The sequence below is a fragment of the Aythya fuligula genome, chromosome 1, assembly GCF_009819795.1.
Source record: "Aythya fuligula isolate bAytFul2 chromosome 1, bAytFul2.pri, whole genome shotgun sequence".
Taxonomy (NCBI): Eukaryota; Metazoa; Chordata; class Aves; order Anseriformes; family Anatidae; genus Aythya; species Aythya fuligula.
In genome coordinates, this window is record NC_045559.1 from 176,192,287 (window position 1) to 176,209,465 (window position 17,179).

General features: G+C 41.8%; 1 protein-coding gene across 6 annotated transcripts in view; it reads right to left on the reverse strand.

Moving 5' to 3' along the window:
* ENOX1 (ecto-NOX disulfide-thiol exchanger 1) overlaps nucleotides 1-17,179 on the reverse strand; it is a 365,043-nt gene that overhangs the window by 133,416 nt on the left and 214,448 nt on the right. For 4 of the 6 annotated variants that reach the window (XM_032203166.1, XM_032203192.1, XM_032203150.1 and 1 more), the window contains 2 exons: nucleotides 6,367-6,502; nucleotides 3,238-3,375 (listed from right to left, as the gene is read on the reverse strand). In XM_032203166.1, coding sequence (XP_032059057.1) covers nucleotides 3,238-3,375; nucleotides 6,367-6,376 — 148 coding nt within the window. In that variant the 5' untranslated portion in view covers nucleotides 6,377-6,502. Of the gene's footprint in view, nucleotides 1-3,237; nucleotides 3,376-6,366; nucleotides 6,503-14,836; nucleotides 14,848-17,179 lie in introns of those variants that run through there. The other 2 variants (XM_032203175.1, XM_032203183.1) reach the window with 2 other exon arrangements.

Below are 17,179 nucleotides of genomic sequence, written 5' to 3' on the forward strand. Positions count from 1 at the left end.
TTTAGCTAATGCATTATTAAACTATATTAAACTACAGTTTATTGTATGAATTATGTATATATAACATATAAATGCATATATTAGTGTATATGTAATACAATACCTAAATATTATGGAAAAAATATGAGCTTTCTGAATAACAAAAAGCGTAAGCAGAATATATCTGAAGAAACTGAAGAAATATTATACACCTATTAACAAGAATTCATCTTGACAAATGAAGGACTCTGACATTTGCCCAGATCAAAAATCCAATTTTGCAGTACTTGGAGATAAGGAATTAAATAGAGTACAGATGTAATCTAACCTGGTATTAAAAGGTTAGCAGTGCTTAAAATTGATTAGTTACCCAGACCAGACAGGCTATATCCCAGACTGTGAGAAGAGAATTGGCCAGATGTTGCAGAAGCTTTAGTAGTGATTTTAACAAACTCTCAGGCTAGGCAAGAAGTTCACAGCTTGCAAAGTGGGTAGCATAACTCTGTTACGAGGCAGGAATCCCCGCATGTTACACAGCAGCAAAGATAACGTCAGTTAAAAAAAACAGCAAAACACTGTAAAGAGACATAGTAGATCATACAGAGGCCATACCTATGGGAAAAAAAAATACCCTGAAATTTGGGAATTCGGAGCCAGCAGGTTAGGAGAAGAAAAGGCGATGACAGAATAAGTCCTTTGGAAACAGAAGTATCACAGAAGTAGGAGATATGTCAGGGTATAGATCAGTATCACACACTGAATTTCAGACTATCGCAGGTTGTAAAAGCACACACAGGAAAGATCACACTCTCTCCAAGATAATTTCAAACTAATCATTGCTTTCCTAGCTGTCACCAAGGCAGAAAAATTAAAGAATAAAATAAAAATATTTATTTTTAAAGGGAGACAAAAAACACTGGTGTTTCATTTTCATCTCCAATAAATGTCATAGATGACAGTAAAAAAAAAGCAATATGTGACTGCTGAGGCAGATTATTTCATTGATAGGATTAATACCAAAAAAAAAAAAAAAAGTCAGAAAGGGCTATAGACTGGTTAGATATTTGGTCTAACGTGGTGATGGAAACTGTTGTTGAATGCAGACACAGTAAAAATACTTATAAATATATCACTGCAAATAAGTCTATAAGTCTTTTCATGGTATATTGTGGTAAAAATTATGGATTTGCCATGATGAAAATGTGTCAAAAACTTATGAATCATAAGGAAATATAATGAAGTGTCAAAGCACCTATTTACCTTGAAAAATACAAGAGAGTCTCAAAGAAAGGAAAGGAAAGGAAAGGGAAAACAAAGAAGTCATTCTACACCTGTAGAGAAAGCAGGCAGCACTTCAGTAATTAATATTTATTACTTATGGCACCTTTCATACATTGAAAATGCTGAACAAATACCAACTGACCTGTACAACACTCCTACAATACGTGATACACATGATTATGGAAATTACAGCAGGGAGCTGGCAATGAAATAAAATCCATGAGATCCTCCCTGTAAGGAAAAGCATTGCAAAGGAAAGGAGTCTGCCTTGTAGGGATTGCATAGCACACCTCATAGAACTTACACCAGAACTGGGGAGTCAGAGGAAGAGGAGAAGACAAAGAGTGGGCAAATCTCCACAGGATATACAACTGAGATGCTTGTAAAGCAACACAGAGAAACTGATTTTGACATTTGGACTTTTTCAGGTAATTGAATTTGAGTTCAGCACACATTCAGGACATGAGCATAACTCAATAAATCTGTTCACAAGGACAGTGGGTTCATTAAGTCCTGCTCCAGTTTGGTTGGATTTCTCCTCTCCCTGTGGTGGGACCACAGTCTCCAGCAACAACCTCAGCTTCTAGGGGCAAAACTCTACCAGATAATTGGAAATGCCATTTCCCCACAAGCCCATGGGAGAGGCACACCAGGACCAGTCAAGTCCTTGGTGCTGCTGGGAGAGGACCTTCTGGTGGTGTACCCTGCCATGTCCCCATCAACACCAGCCAGTCTTCCTGGGGCTCTGCTGTAGGCTATTGGGTTGAGGACCACTAGGGCTCCTCTTCTGGACATAGGACCAGCGCAGCATGGGAGGCAGGCACTGATAGTTCTGCTTGTTTCCTTTAATCAGAAGCATGGGGTTAAAGAACCAGCTGATGGCCTCTACCAGCTAAACTCTCTGCTTGAGGCTGATTCATCATAAATCAACTTTCATGCAGCTTAGTTTACCCGCCTGTAAAATAGGTAATTCAGAGCCAGACCATCATCTGTGAACTGGCACAGCTCCACTCAGTTCCCAGTCCCAGAAAGGGACATATTTGGCCAAAATTAAGTGTCACGCATCCCTGGTGAGGCAGACAAAGTGATTTACATCCTGACCTGGCTTACTGTGTAAGACAGGCACAGACAAGACAGGAGGCAGCTCTGATCTACATGTAGCACTGCTCTTCTCAAGATAAAGACACATATTCCAGAAGGGACCTGTTCTGTGTCTGGCTCATGGCTTGCATCCGTGGGGCACCCACACACATAAAAATATTCTTTTTCTACCTCACAGGAACAATACAGTTTAATTTATCCCACCTAACTGGAGTTCTGCTGCTGACAGTGAGGTCTCATAACTTCTGAACTAGTCTGTGAAACAATGCTGGTTTCAAAATATTATTTTTATTATTGTTAGAGTGAGTGATTTCCTGACATGTTCTCCCAAACTAAAAGTGAAATAACAAAATCAAACAAGAACAACCTCTAGAAATCAATTTATGGAGTCAGGCAGAGTGTAAATAAGCAAATACCTGATGGGAAAGCTTCACTTCACTAATATTAGCTGAGCGTATGAACTGAACAGACTACATGATTTTCTGCCTAATTAACGTAACTTCAAAATCTTTCTTCAGTCAGAAGGTCCTAGTCCATGGTGTTCTTTGGCAGAACCTCAGGATATCCTGCTTGAACGGAGAAACAAAAACATTCTTCTCAAATGACCTGGCCCCTGGTCTTGACTCAGCATGAAGATCGATGGTTTAGTTGTCCATTTTCCCCAGAGTTTTGGCTTTCCACAAGGCTAAAATATAATGTAGATTATACACCTAGTACAAGAAGAGACTACTATGCAGTATGTAATATTAATTATAGGTGGTGTTTTCAGAACATAAAAAATAAATATATCCTCAGAAATCATTCCAGATATTTCTAAAAGGTTGCAAAGAATCCATGGACTGATAAAACAGAACTCTTTTAAAAGAAAAGTCTTACCTGTCACAAGCTGTTGTCCAGCTAGTCCTACTGGAACCATCCCCAAATTATTCATAGCTGTGGCCCAAGCTGTTGGATCAGTGACTGACATGTTCAGTTGCGTGGTATCTATAGCTATACTTCCCAAACCATCAGCTGCTGCAGGAGAAGAAACACATTCTAAGTAGGAAAGTTAACTTCCCAGCTTTATTAACCAGAACTGTCAGTGAAAATGAGGTATCACAACCACTGTTCTGTTTCTTAATTATGTTTCACCTTTGAGACAACTGGTGCTCAGGACACTGGTTGGTGGAGTCCCTTGGGAGGTGGTTCTGAAGGGCAGAGGGGTCCAGGAAGGCTGGGCGCTCTTCAAGAGGGAAGTCTTAATGGCGCAGGAACGGTCTGTTCCCACGTGCCCAAAGACGAGCTGGCGGGGAAGAAGACCGGCCTGGCTCAACAGAGAATTGTGGCTTGATCTTAGGAGGAAAAAGAGGGTTTATAAGCTTTGGAAAAGTGGGCAGGCCACTAAGGAGGACTTTAAAGAAGTAGCGAGGCTGTGCAGGGACAAAATTAGGAAGGCCAAAGCTCATCTGGAGCTCAATCTGGCTACTGCCGTTAAAGATAACAAAAAACGTTTCTATAAATACATCAACACAAAAAGGAGGACTAAGGAGAATCTCCATCCTTTACTGGATGCGGGGGGAAACTTAGTTACAAGAGATGAGGAAAAGGCGGAGGTGCTCAATGCCTTCTTTGCCTCAGTCTTTAGCGGCAATACCGGATGTTCTCTGGATACCCAGTACCCTGAGCTGGTGGAAGGGGATGGAGAGCAGGATGTGGCCCTCATTATCCATGAAGAACTGGTTGGTGACCTACTACGGCACTTAGATGTGCACAAGTCGATGGGGCCAGATGGGATCCACCCAAGGGTACTGAGGGAACTGGCAGAGGAGCTGGCCAAGCCACTGTCCATCATTTATCAGCAGTCCTGGCTATCGGGGGAGGTCCCAATCGACTGGCGGCTAGCAAACGTGACGCCCATCTACAAGAAGGGCCGGAGGGCTGACCCAGGAAACTACAGGCCTGTCAGTTTGACCTCAGTGCCAGGAAAGCTCATGGAGCAGATCCTCCTGAGAGTCATCATGCAGCACTTGAAGGGGAAGCAGGCGATCAGGCCCAGTCAGCATGGCTTTATGAAAGGCAGGTCATGCCTGACGAACCTGATCTCCTTCTATGACAGAGTGACGCGCTGGGTGGATGAGGGAAAGGCTGTGGATGTGGTCTACCTTGACTTCAGCAAGGCTTTTGACACCGTCTCCCACAGCATTCTCCTGAAGAAACTGGCTGCTCTTGGCTTGGACTGGCGCACGCTTCGTTGGGTTAGAAACTGGCTGGATAGCCGGGCCCAAAGAGTCGTGGTGAATGGAGCCAAGTCCAGTTGGAGGCCAGTCACTAGTGGCGTCCCCCAGGGCTCGGTGCTGGGGCCGGTCCTCTTTAATATCTTCATCGATGATCTGGACGAGGGCATCGAGTGCACCCTCAGTAAGTTCGCAGATGACACCAAGTTAGGTGCGTGTGTCGATCTGCTTGAGGGTAGGAAAGCTCTGCAGGAGGATCTGGATAGGCTCGACCGATGGGCTGAGGTCAACTGCATGAAGTTTAACAAGGCCAAGTGCCGGGTCCTGCACCTGGGGCGCAATAACCCCAAGCAGAGCTACAGGCTGGGAGAGGAATGGTTGGAAAGCTGCCAGGCAGAGAAGGACCTGGGAGTGATGGTGGATAGTCGGCTGAATATGAGCCAGCAGTGTGCTCAGGTGGCCAAGAAGGCCAACGGCATCCTGGCTTGTATTAGGAACAGCGTGACCAGCAGGGCTAGGGAGGTGATCGTCCCCCTGTACTCAGCTCTGGTGAGGCCGCACCTCGAGTACTGTGTTCAGTTTTGGGCCCCTCGCTACAAGAAGGACATCGAGGTGCTTGAGCGGGTGCAGAGAAGGGCGACGAAGCTGGTGAGGGGCCTGGAGAACAAGTCCTACGAGGAGCGGCTGAGGGAGCTGGGCTTGTTCAGCCTGGAGAAGAGGAGGCTCAGGGGCGACCTTATCGCTCTGTATAGGTACCTCAAGGGAGGCTGTAGCGAGGTGGGGGTTGGCCTGTTCTCCCACGTGCCTGGTGACAGGACGAGGGGGAATGGGTTTAAGTTGAGCCAGGGGAGTTTTAGGCTAGATGTTAGGAAGAACTTCTTCACTGAAAGGGTTGTGAGGCATTGGAACAGGCTGCCCAGGGAAGTGGTGGAGTCACCATCCTTGGAAGTCTTCAAAAGACGTTTAGATGTAGAGCTTAGGGATATGGTTTAGTGGAGGGCTGTTAGCGTTAGGTTGGAGGTTGGACTCGATGACCTTGAGGTCTCTTCCAACCTAGAAAATTCTGTGATTCTGTGATTCTGTGGTAATAGTGGTTGGTACTGTATAGCAAAGATGAAGATATTGGAAATATTCAGCAGACATAAAATGAAACATGAACAATTCAAGCTGATTATATGGTGAACTTTTTCACCACGAGGAGGAGTTGAGCAGTGGAACAGGCTGTACAGTCACCAACCGTGGCACTTTTCAAGACTGAACTTGATAAAGCCCTGAGCAACTGGTCTGACCCTATGTCTGGCCCTGCTTTGAGCAGGAGATTGGACTGAAGACCTCTTGAGATCCCTGCCAACCTGATTGAATCATCTTGTAGTCCTCTGATACAATTTAATTGTATATAATCTATGGCAAACTGTAAGAAAGCTGTAAGAACCAAACACATCCAAAGCAAAAACCCACTTCCTATGACATGCAATTTTTCTAGAGGATTTAAAATATGTTAGTCCCTAACTAAAAAGAGGTCAAAACCTGTTTTTTTTTGCTATGCAAAACACCAAGTTTTGTTCTGAAAACAAAAGAGAGTTATGATTAATATGGTCAAAAATGACTGAGCCCAGGTATGGATTCCTGGATTGGGGAACGAAGAGTGTCTTAGATAGCTAAGGGATGGTACCCTCCTGATGTTGAATCCCAAAACACAAGGTGTGATTGCTTATTTGTGCATCCATCCCATCACAGCCAAAACCATCTCCTAGCTATTTCCTTGCAACCTGTGCAGACCTGAGATATTTACCGGCAGCCATTGCTTTTTCACCAGTTCCTTTTGCTTCTGTTAGACTTCTTCAGTAAGAAATAATTAGCTACTGTATTAGCAGCATCTTGAGATGGGATGTCACTGAACGCAGGGCCCACACACAGCTCATTAGGCTCTGAAAGAGAAAAAAAATGAAATCATCCATCTAGTACCACAGTCAGAATATAGTTGCAAAACGATGGACCACTCTGGGAAGCCACTTGAATGATACTTGTGTCCACTCACACTGGACCACCTTCCCCATCCTTCTAGCACCCATTGCAGTGAAGATTTTCAATGAACACTCATCCTAGCCCACTAAACAAACATTGCCATGTAGGAACTGTCAGACAGCTTGCCTCCGACTGAAAAGCCTCACAAATTAGGCCTTATCAGTAGCTACACAGCCTCCTCAGTATGAAGGCATTGGCTGAGAAAGCTCATTCTAAGGGCTGAATATGATTTTTTTTTAAACTGTTAACAATTAACTGATGTTGCAAGTTTCAGGAAATAGTCTCCTGTTATGAAATGAAAAGAAAAAAAAAAAAAAAAAGGAAAAAAAAAAGCAATGAATTTTAGAAAGGAATGCGCAGAGGTGTGAAAATGTAAGAAAACCTAACAGAGCTGAGGATGATGCCTGCTCCTTAACTAGCATGCTATCTTTGCCTGGGAAAGGTTAGGTAGCTCGAAGTGAACGTGGAGCATCTGCTTCCAGCTAAAGCGCACTGCTTTCATCAGATATCTGTCAGACCATGAATTTTACATAACAGTAACTTTTTGCTGTTGTTGTTAGAGAAGTTCACTGTGTCAGTGCATTGCTTATGGTAAAGGAGGCTGAAGAGAGGATGAGGTGTGACAGAAAGCTATGAGCTGACAGCACCCACAGCAGAGGGAGAAAACACTGAGAATCATGTGAATCACTGAATGGTTTGGGTTGGAAATGACCCTAAAGACCATCTAATTCCATCCCCCCCACTATGGGCAGGGACACCTCCACCAAACCAGGTTGCTCCAAGCCCCATCCAGCCTGGCCTTGAACATCTCCAGGGATGGGGCAGCCACAGCTTCTGTGGGCAACCTGTGCCAGTGCCTCACCACCCTCTGAGTGAAGAATTTCTTCCTTGTATCTAATCTAAACCTACCCTCTTTTAATTTAAAGCCATCACCCCTTGTCCAATCACTACTCTCCTTGACAAAGAGTCCCTCCCCATCTTTCCTGTAGGCTAGGAAAGGTTGAGATGAATGCAAACATATACCCATGTTAGATATGTGCATTAGCTACATGTAACTGTTGGCAAAACTAGAGCTGCGTATTCTTTTTTTTCTTTTTGGCTGTCCAGAAGAACCAAAGGGGTCTGATCTACAGTCTTTAATACCAGTAGGGAGATAACCCAACCTCTGACCGTGTGCTTCCAAGCTTTACGGGGGAGTCATGAATGCCAAGCAGGTGCCTGTTGGTGACTTGCTCAGCCCTAAAGACACTTTCACTGTCTTTTTAAAAAGTACTTGAAAGATCTTAATTATCAGGTTTCCAACATGCAAACCCTAAGAATTCTTCTTTAGAAAAGAAACAATTAAAGTGATTATGCTGTATTTTAGCTGTATTTGAGCACCTCCCACACTTTTCTTTTTACATATGATGTGCATAAAGTACAAGCTAGAAAGTTTTATAATTCTCTGACACTGTACAGATAACTTCATAGGGACATGATCAAATTAATAGCTGTAAAAGCAAAGAAAGAGTTGGGATCAGACAATACTTTACTTTTTTATGTATGTTGTAATTCTCAAATAACCAGCATACTAGGTTAAAAAGTATTTTGTTCAAATCTACAGTGGGTCTATTTAAAAGTCAATATTTATCAACTCTTAATATTCAAATTTGCAATTCCAATTCCTATTTGATCTCCACTATTCATTATACAAAACATAAAATAATTTTATGATAAAATTAGCTGCTAAATAACATCTATAAATACCAAAAAACATTGAACAAAAGTCCTCTGCAGGGAACACGATTAACTTATGTTAATCTTGGCAAGCCACCCGAGATTTATGTCATGTTTTTAAAACTGGGTGTCTCTTATTCAGCTCCTTAAATTGATACTTAGCTCTTTCTACTCAGGCTATAAACTTTTAACCACAAATGTCTACTTTGAGGTTAAAGAAGACTGAATAATTGCTTGTCAATAAGATATTTCTCACTCTGTACACCCTCTTTCCTCTTTATGAATCATTCGCAAATCAATTTAATTCACATACACATGCTGAACAAACCAGATGAGGGTGGTTCACCTGCCACCCATGGATCCATATCCCCCTCTGGCATGGATCTGGGTGCCTTATTGCCTTTCTCCTGTGACCAGGAGCCTTCTTGCCTTGGTGCAGGAAGGAACATTTCAAAACTGCAACAAAATAGTGATGAAAATCCTCTCCACACCTTGTTGTGGGCTAGTTGCTTATTTCCATCATGTACCCCCCGACTGCTGGGAATAGAGAAGGTGCTTCCCCATGTTGTCAGTAGACCTGTACAGATATCTTGGACCAGCATGGATTATGGGATAAGGGGCAAAAAAATGGGATGCTGGATTGTTTCTCAATATTTTACTGCCTCATGATGTGTGTGTTGGGTGACATTACAAGGTCTGCTGCCAAACTTCATGCTCTCTTCCGCCCAGCCCAAACTGCAGCTGTATTAGCTCTGCCAGAAATGGGAATTGGTCCATAAAGACTCAGACCTTGGGCTAAACAAACACACCTCAGTCTACTGAGAACTAATATGTGACTTCTTTTGCATTTGCTTTTTACCAGGTTGTCCATCTATTTCAAATTTTAGTATATTTCCATAAATTAGCCACAAGCATTTGTTAAAGTCCTTGCAGAGGATGAAAGAAAATACCACCATGAATATAGGATTATTTGTGAATCCTCTATTGGACTATGCCACCATTGCTGCCCAGTGTGCCACGAAGGTTTTTGCTGAAAACACACTCTCATTAGCCCACACTGGCTCTTGGCAGTTTTGCTTTCTCTCTAGCCATCAAGGCTGCTGCTTGATCAGCAGGACCTGGATGCAGTGCAGGCTGAACCAGGGGAAAAAGCACAAAGAGCACGCAAGGAGCCTAAAGTGGAACTAGTCCTATCTAACCAAGAACTGCTTCAGGCTATTTTGTCAGTGGAAGAGAGCTGAATAACAAGCATAAAGGCACCTATGAACACTGAATAATTTGCAGCAAGCTGCAGGCAGAACTAATGCTACCTCCTGAAGGACACAGACTGTAGAAACTAGCTCTCTTAAAAAGAAAAATACTAATTGTGAAGATCCCTTCTGCTGACAACTCAAAGATTACATTGATAGAGAGCAGTATAATCTGGATAAAATAATTTTACAGGAACTTTACACATAATTGAGACTCAACCTTTAGTTTTCATCAAGAAACTTCTGAAAATTCAAACAGGGGGAGGTTTCATTAATTCTTAAAATAAAATCAGCTTTGGGCAAATTTCAGCATTTCTTTGTATAGCTCAGATACTGCACTATTATATTCTTCATGACACTGGAAACAAAACAAGCTAGAAAAACAAACAAACCCTCACTCTAGGTCATATAAAAGACAAGTGATGTGTGATGAGAAATATGTCTGATAGTAAAGATTCTTGCATTCTTAAAAATAAAAGGAATCACTGTGATACTTGTTAAATGTCCAAGAGAGTGAAAGTGTATGCAGGCACCCTGTGTATAATGAGCAGGTATTAATCAACACCATCTCACTGACATCACACCTTTAGATAGCTCTCCCAATCTATAAATCATTAGTACTCCTCTGGGCATTAATGACCTGAAGATATATGTAAAAGAAATCTGCGTACATAAACACTTGTGCGTGGGAGTAGCTTTACTCCGGGGGGGAGGGGGGAGTAATTTGAGAGGCAAATAAAGCCATAATCCTGATCTGCAGGAGAAAACGTGTTAAGTCTTCTGGGTGCTGATGGTTCTGGAGGATTTTGGGGAGCAGGGGTATTAATAAAAACTTAATTTCTTTAGAGCTGCTCATTAACAAATTTCTAACACGAAACACTGTAAAGCAATTCCCTGGGACACTTTTTGCGGCCTCACTTTCTGCAGACACAATGCAAGTACCAATCCTTGCATGGTAGATTGTGTGAGACATTTAGACTTCCCTCAGACAGGTTGTCAGAAAGATAAAGCACCCTCAAGTCCATACCAATGAGCACTTCTCAGTCAAAGCAGTCATAGCAGATTGCACTTAGCACGCATATTTTATACCAGGCAATTAAATGCAGTTACCCAAATGAATACAGAAGTCGGTTATATATTGTGCATCAATTATCACAGGCAATGAATGCTGTGAGACAAAGAAATTAACACAACATAAAACTAATTCAATAACACAGCAGATTGCTAAGTTAAAATCCTACCCTTTAGATATCTATAACAACACAGACAGTGAATTACGACATGGAATGAAGCTGATTAAATGCACCATGGTAATGAGGCTCTGTGGAGTGCTGGGTCAGCGGCCAGCCCCAGGATGAGTGGAGGAGGTTCTCTGCCTGGCTCTGACACTGACCTGCTCTGTGACCTCAAGTCATTTCACCTCTCTGTCTCATTTTAGTGACCACTAAATCCTTCAAGAAAAAGACTGATGCCATCAATCTTTTGAAACCTGGGTCTAAAAGTTGCAAAGCCATTAGACAGTACTGGTGTCAATTCTCATGACAATGCAGGTGGCTGGAGCGATGTGGCATCGTGTTACACCTAGGAGAGTTTTTCAGTTCTTACTCGAACAGCATGTGTGAAGCATTTGTTATTGCTCACTGTGATTCATAGGATGGCGGTCATTAGGTTGGTCACACTCCACCTGACCTGCCAAAGCACAGGTCATTTACCAGGCTACCTCCTGCTGTCTTCTAAAATGCATCAAGTGTTTTGTACTGGGTCTTTCCAGTGTTTCTATTTTTAGAGATGTTGACAGGACTCTCAATAAAGAAAGGAGAAAAAGAAAGGAGAGAGAGAAGCAAAGATTTTATGAGAATCACTACCCATGTCTTCCTGACCATCTCTGGATAAAGAAGAAAGCTGTGGGTAGTAACAATGAACATGATGTGTTTTTACCATGGCCATCCTGTCTGGAGCATGTAAAATGAAAGAACACCTCCAATGTAACACTGAAGATGGCTTTTACCTACTAATGTTGCATATGCAGTGTATGAAAAAGAGGCATTGTCAGATTTTTGCATGGTTAAGGGCATGTTAACAGCTAAAAAAAAAAATCACCTAAATTATGAAATTCAAAATAAATTGAAGAAATTGAAGAAATTAAACTTTTCAAAAAACAATTTGTAAAAAAAAATGTTTACAAATTCAATAAATAAAATACAGGATGTACCAGAGCATTTTAGAAAACATCTTATTTTCTGGGATGGGACCCTAGGTTAGGTATCTATCATATGCTTTGGTCTTTTGCAGCTCTACTGGAGAGAGGTTAGATGCTTTCCAGGGTCTTCAGAGAGTCACCCTATTTGTCTGGCTCTGTCTGTCAGACTCCCGCTTACCAGATGCCTTTGAAAGAAAAGATTGATTTTGAAGGAATTGGCACTTTCCTTAACAAAACAGCTTTATTAGGCAAATAAACAGTGAAAATAAGAAGGGTCTTACCCTTAGTGCTCTGGTTATGTGTTCACTTTCATAATTATTCTGATTTTTTGTATTTTGAATTAATTATAACACCTATGCTCATTATAGACTGTGCCTAGAATGTTTGTAGAAAAACAACATTGTCATCTTATAAACTCATAAAACATAGGCTGTAGCATTAAGAGATTTCATTTTTCACTACGTACACAGAATAAGTATGTTTCTACATATTTACAAAGGATCCTCTCCACCAATTTTTGCTGAAAAACAGTTAACGAGTAAATCACGGCCGTACTGATAGGACTAAGACAACTTAGAGAAAACCACAATATATTTACAGTTTCCTTTTAAATTTAACAAAGCCAATTTGCACAAAATACATTTTCTGGAAGAACAGTTCATTTGAGATGCTGCATTACTAAAATCCTCTGCCCCAGCAATTTTTGAAGATAATACGGAGAACACACAAAGACCAGATTTCCCTCCAAAAGCAGAACATTGGGAGATTTCAGTGTGAAAAAAAAAAAAAAAAAAAAAAAAAAAAAGTCTTCAAGATAAACAGGTGTGCTTGCGATGCTCTTTGTAAGGTCACCCCATAATATTTCATGCTAAATCCCGATATTCTCTGGTTTTGAAGAGTAAAGACTTAACAGGTTACAAATGTGCTTTTTCTTTTGTGTGTATTTTAGCAGTTGCAGTCTGACTATGCTGAAGTCTATAAATAACAGAATCTGGAGGCACATTAAGCAAAGCATTACAGAAGTCCAGCTTAGTGATAAAAAAAGCATATGCAGTACCAAAATCATCTGGAAGACAAAAAAAAAAAAAAAAAAGCAACTTTGCCAGTTTGCGATGCAGTGTAGTCATGATAAAAACAAGCCTGATTATTACTTGAACAAAAAACACCATTGTGTATGGTGATTGTGTCTCCATTTTTCCCTCTTTCAAGATGACTTGAAATTTTGAATCACTTGCTTCCCATTTAAGGAGCCTGTAGTCTCTTAAACCAACCCTTTCTTTACATTTCTGCTTATTAAGAATTTATATGGGGCAAATAAAGAACGATTCTAAAACCTTTTAATTACTAACAGCAGTATTTTAAGACTAGTCCTTGTGTCATGCTCTTTTCTACTGAAAGCCACCGACTACTTTAGAAATGTGACATTCCCACATCACTGCATTTCAGACAGAAGAGAAGGCACCCAAAGCACGTCTTGAGCAAACAGACTTCAGCAACTTCACTGGAAGGCTGAATACTGAAATGCTCCCATGAGAGGTGCTGGAATGCCTCCTTGATGCCATACGTCACCTGGGGCAGTCATTATATGCGAGCTATACATGCTATTTCTTATCTCTGCTGGCTTGAGGGAACACCTACATAAATGCATCACACATCACACCCTCTCCTACTCTGCTGCGCAACACCCCATACCTTGTGTTTACTAGAGCTACTTCAGGCAACTGAAATACAAAGGGGGTTGTTTTTCTAAAAAAGAAATACAGAGGAAAAAAAAAAAAAAAAAAGAAAAAAAAAAAAAAGACCAAAGCAAGCTGGGACACACTCCCAGAAAAAGCATTTTAGCTTCCTGGCTAACCTGAAGCAAAATCACTCCCATGACACCACCTGAAAAAATGCAGTTTGATGGGTAAGCCCTGCCTGTGGCAGACCCCTAGGGACAGTATCATGCAGTCCATCAGAACGAGAGGGGGGAGCCTCATTACTGAATTTCCAAACGAACACACACTGCATTCTTCAAGGCCCAGAAGACCAGGAGACAGTTGAGTTTCACATTGCAACATTATGTATGGAAAATCTATTTTAAGTAACTTTTTAGAAGTTTCTAAAATGCATTCATTATCATTTTTCTTTTCCTTCACAGCCTGTGTAATTGAACTCCTGGAGTTAAAGCAGCCTGTCTTTTCAGGCAGTTTCATGGGGAAAAAAAACACTTGTCAATCAAACTATTTTCATATTTTTAAAATACACTTTTATCATTGGACAAAATTGGGACAATAGATGACATCTAAGTGTCCTTGCTTAAGTTCCCAGGTGACCTGCAGAACACTATTCATGGGGTAATGAAGTGATCTAAAATCATATAGAACAAAATTTTATGCAAGACCACCATGTATTTTCTCATTGAGAGTTCAGGTGAAACACCTGAAGAGAGATTTACATTTGTTTTGTTTTAATTCAAGGTTTCTGGTGAAAAATTCTGCTTATGAGAAAAAATCAATATCTCTTCTATCAACCTGCATCTCTTCTCTCTCCAAAAGCTGCCATCACCTCTTAGCTCATTACACTCAGGATCTTTTTTTCCCAACTATAAGCTCTGAATTGGTAGTGTACTCTCTGGTCTCATTTATCTTGTATTCCTTCCATTCCTCTTAGTGTATTGCCTCTTCTTCTCCATTTACCTCAGAATTTTGCTCTGTGCTTTTCAATTTTTTGTTTGTTTGTTTGTTTTTCATCCATTGACTACATGCTTCCCCTTACAGCAAAGGCACATCTCTTGCCTGACTCTGCCACAGGCCATTCCCTCATCCAAATATCTCTTCACTACCAAGAATCAGTACTCTGTTACACTGTGCTGTTTCATTAAGAGAAGAAGGGATTCATCTCATCCAGTGCGAGACCTATGCCTCAGGCTTAGGCCTGAGCTTTCCCACTGCCAAAACTGCCAATGGGGAGAATGAGATACTTCAGATGGCCTGTTTCAGACACCTGCCTGATAAGGCAATGAAACAAGACTCAGAGATGGGCTGGGTCAAGCAAATTGTGCCTCTTGAGCCCAGCCACCACTCAGCTACCTGCTGTATGAATCCCAATACACCACTCAATCCCAAGGGACTCGGCTCCCAGTCCTGTCCTTTGCCTGGGAAACTCCAGCACAGCAAAGCTCAGAACAGAAATGACTACAGCTTTCCGTAACGCAAGAGACTGTCCCCAGATATAGACACAAATGTGTATTTAGAGAGATGGCTTGCTTTCTGATTTTTTTTCCTGCCTATCCCCAGTGAATATGCCAACATATGACTATTAGTGTTTGACAACGGGAGCTGCCCACTCACACACATTTCCTACAACTGTATTGCCCTACATCTGCCTGTTCTTTGGAGAGGAAACTCGTTCTGGCCCTTTTCTTCCCACTTCCAAATGAATTGTTTCTCCTCAGCCCTGTTTCTTTCCCAGATGCTTAACTCCTTTGCTCCTTGCAGCTCCCTTCTTAAAGATTAGTGAACCACTCAGCTACAAACCCCACTCAGCCACCATGGTTTCCCTCTTTCTTCCCATCAGCTTTGACCAGGTAGTAAATGGCTCTCTTTATCCTTTGTGCCATGCTTGAGGGCAGTACCTCCTTTGATTAAAGGTGAGGAGAGCTACATGGAGTTTCCCTCTGTCCTTTTGCTTCTCCTGGTCTGGTTGTTGTGGGTAAATGAGGGGAACTGAGGAGGTTTTATATTTTTTAGAAGATGGAGCAGAGCTTCTAGGCTCTTGGTTCTCCCTCATACCCAGTGGCTTTCATCAGAAGCTGAATTACATTGTGAAATGGAGCCAAGAATTTTCTACCTGTTTTCTAAATAGTTGCATATGGGATCACGAAGCAATTACTGTAGAACTGCAAACAGGAATATTGCATACTCTGCATGTGTGCTCTTCTCCACAGGACACTTGTACACCTTCTTTGTCTTTCGTTGGAGTTGGACTCAATGATCCTGGTGTGTCCTTCGAACTCTGAATAGTCTATGATTCTATGATTTGCCTCCACAGAGGGAGAGGCAATCCCATATTTAATATGAGGCCTTATCAGGAGACCATCAGAGACTGTGCATCAGCTGTTATCAGGCAACAAAAAACGCTTTGGGGCTACTGCCTTATAACTGGCTGCCCCGGGGCTGGAACAGATGGAGTTCCAGCTGCAGTTCATGGTGGTTATGATGGTTCTAAAAGCCTTCACTCTCTCCATCTTGTCCTGCTGTACAATTACTGGCTAACACCTCATCCACCCCAGGAGGGCTAAAACCAACTGGAGATCCAGTGCTCCTTGTGCTGTAATTGGGCTGGTGCTTGCTTCATTCAGGAGCTCCCCAGGCAGGGATGTCAGCGAGCCAGTGATGCTCCAAGAATCATGGGCAGGTCCACCCTCCTGCCAGGCTTTTGCACTCATACAGCTGGATCTTCTGTCCTTTGAGACTTTTAAGATGCTACTGTGACATAATATTAGGAACACTGGTAACGATAGCATCCCCCTCTCTCCTCATGCAAGTCCTTCACCCCTTTCACATAGCTAACAATGCTTTCAACCATCCTTTCCTGGAGTATTGTGCATTTGTTTGTCTTGTCTTATTTGAATTATGAGCTCTTCAGGGCAGAGAATTTGCCTTTATCTACGTTGGCAGAGTACAATGTAAATTTACTGCACTACATAAATATTTTCTAATAACAGGGGCAATAACAAGAATAATGTATTTACTTTACTGTAATAAAGTATTTTCAGGCTTCAAGATACAAACAGGAACAACCCAAAGTCAACAACAGGACCAAAAGGTTTCCAGAACCTTTAACTGTGAAGCAGAAGCCGTGAAGTCACTGTGTGAAACTTTGGTAAATTAGTTACTTATATTCATAAATAGCATTTGTTACTGCTGTAAAAATCATTGCACACTGACCCTCTGGAAAACATAAAGCAGAATGCAACCAGTGTAAACCAGCAGAGCACTGCTTAACATGTATTATGAGGGTCACAAACGGCCTACTAGTTACTTTTTAAACAAATGTAATGTTAATACTTTCACTGCAACATTATGAATAAAGCATTTGGCCTGTAGCTATGAATATAGTTACTGATAGCTTTGGACTTGTTTGCTTATATTGTCATCCAGCAAACTTCTGTACTATGTTCTCCCGGGACCAAGTCTTGACTTCACCCCTTGAACATTCAGAGGACAGAGGTACTAGCCCAGAAGACCCAGGGGTGCAGCAGTTTTCCCCAGCTCCCCCAGCACAGCTGGATAGCCACCACTTGGTATCATCCCTACAGCAGCAATTATAGAACCACAGAATCATTTACGTTGGGAAAGACCTCTAAGATTGTCACATACAACCGTCTACCACTAAACCATGTCCCTAAGCATCACATCTACATGTCTTCT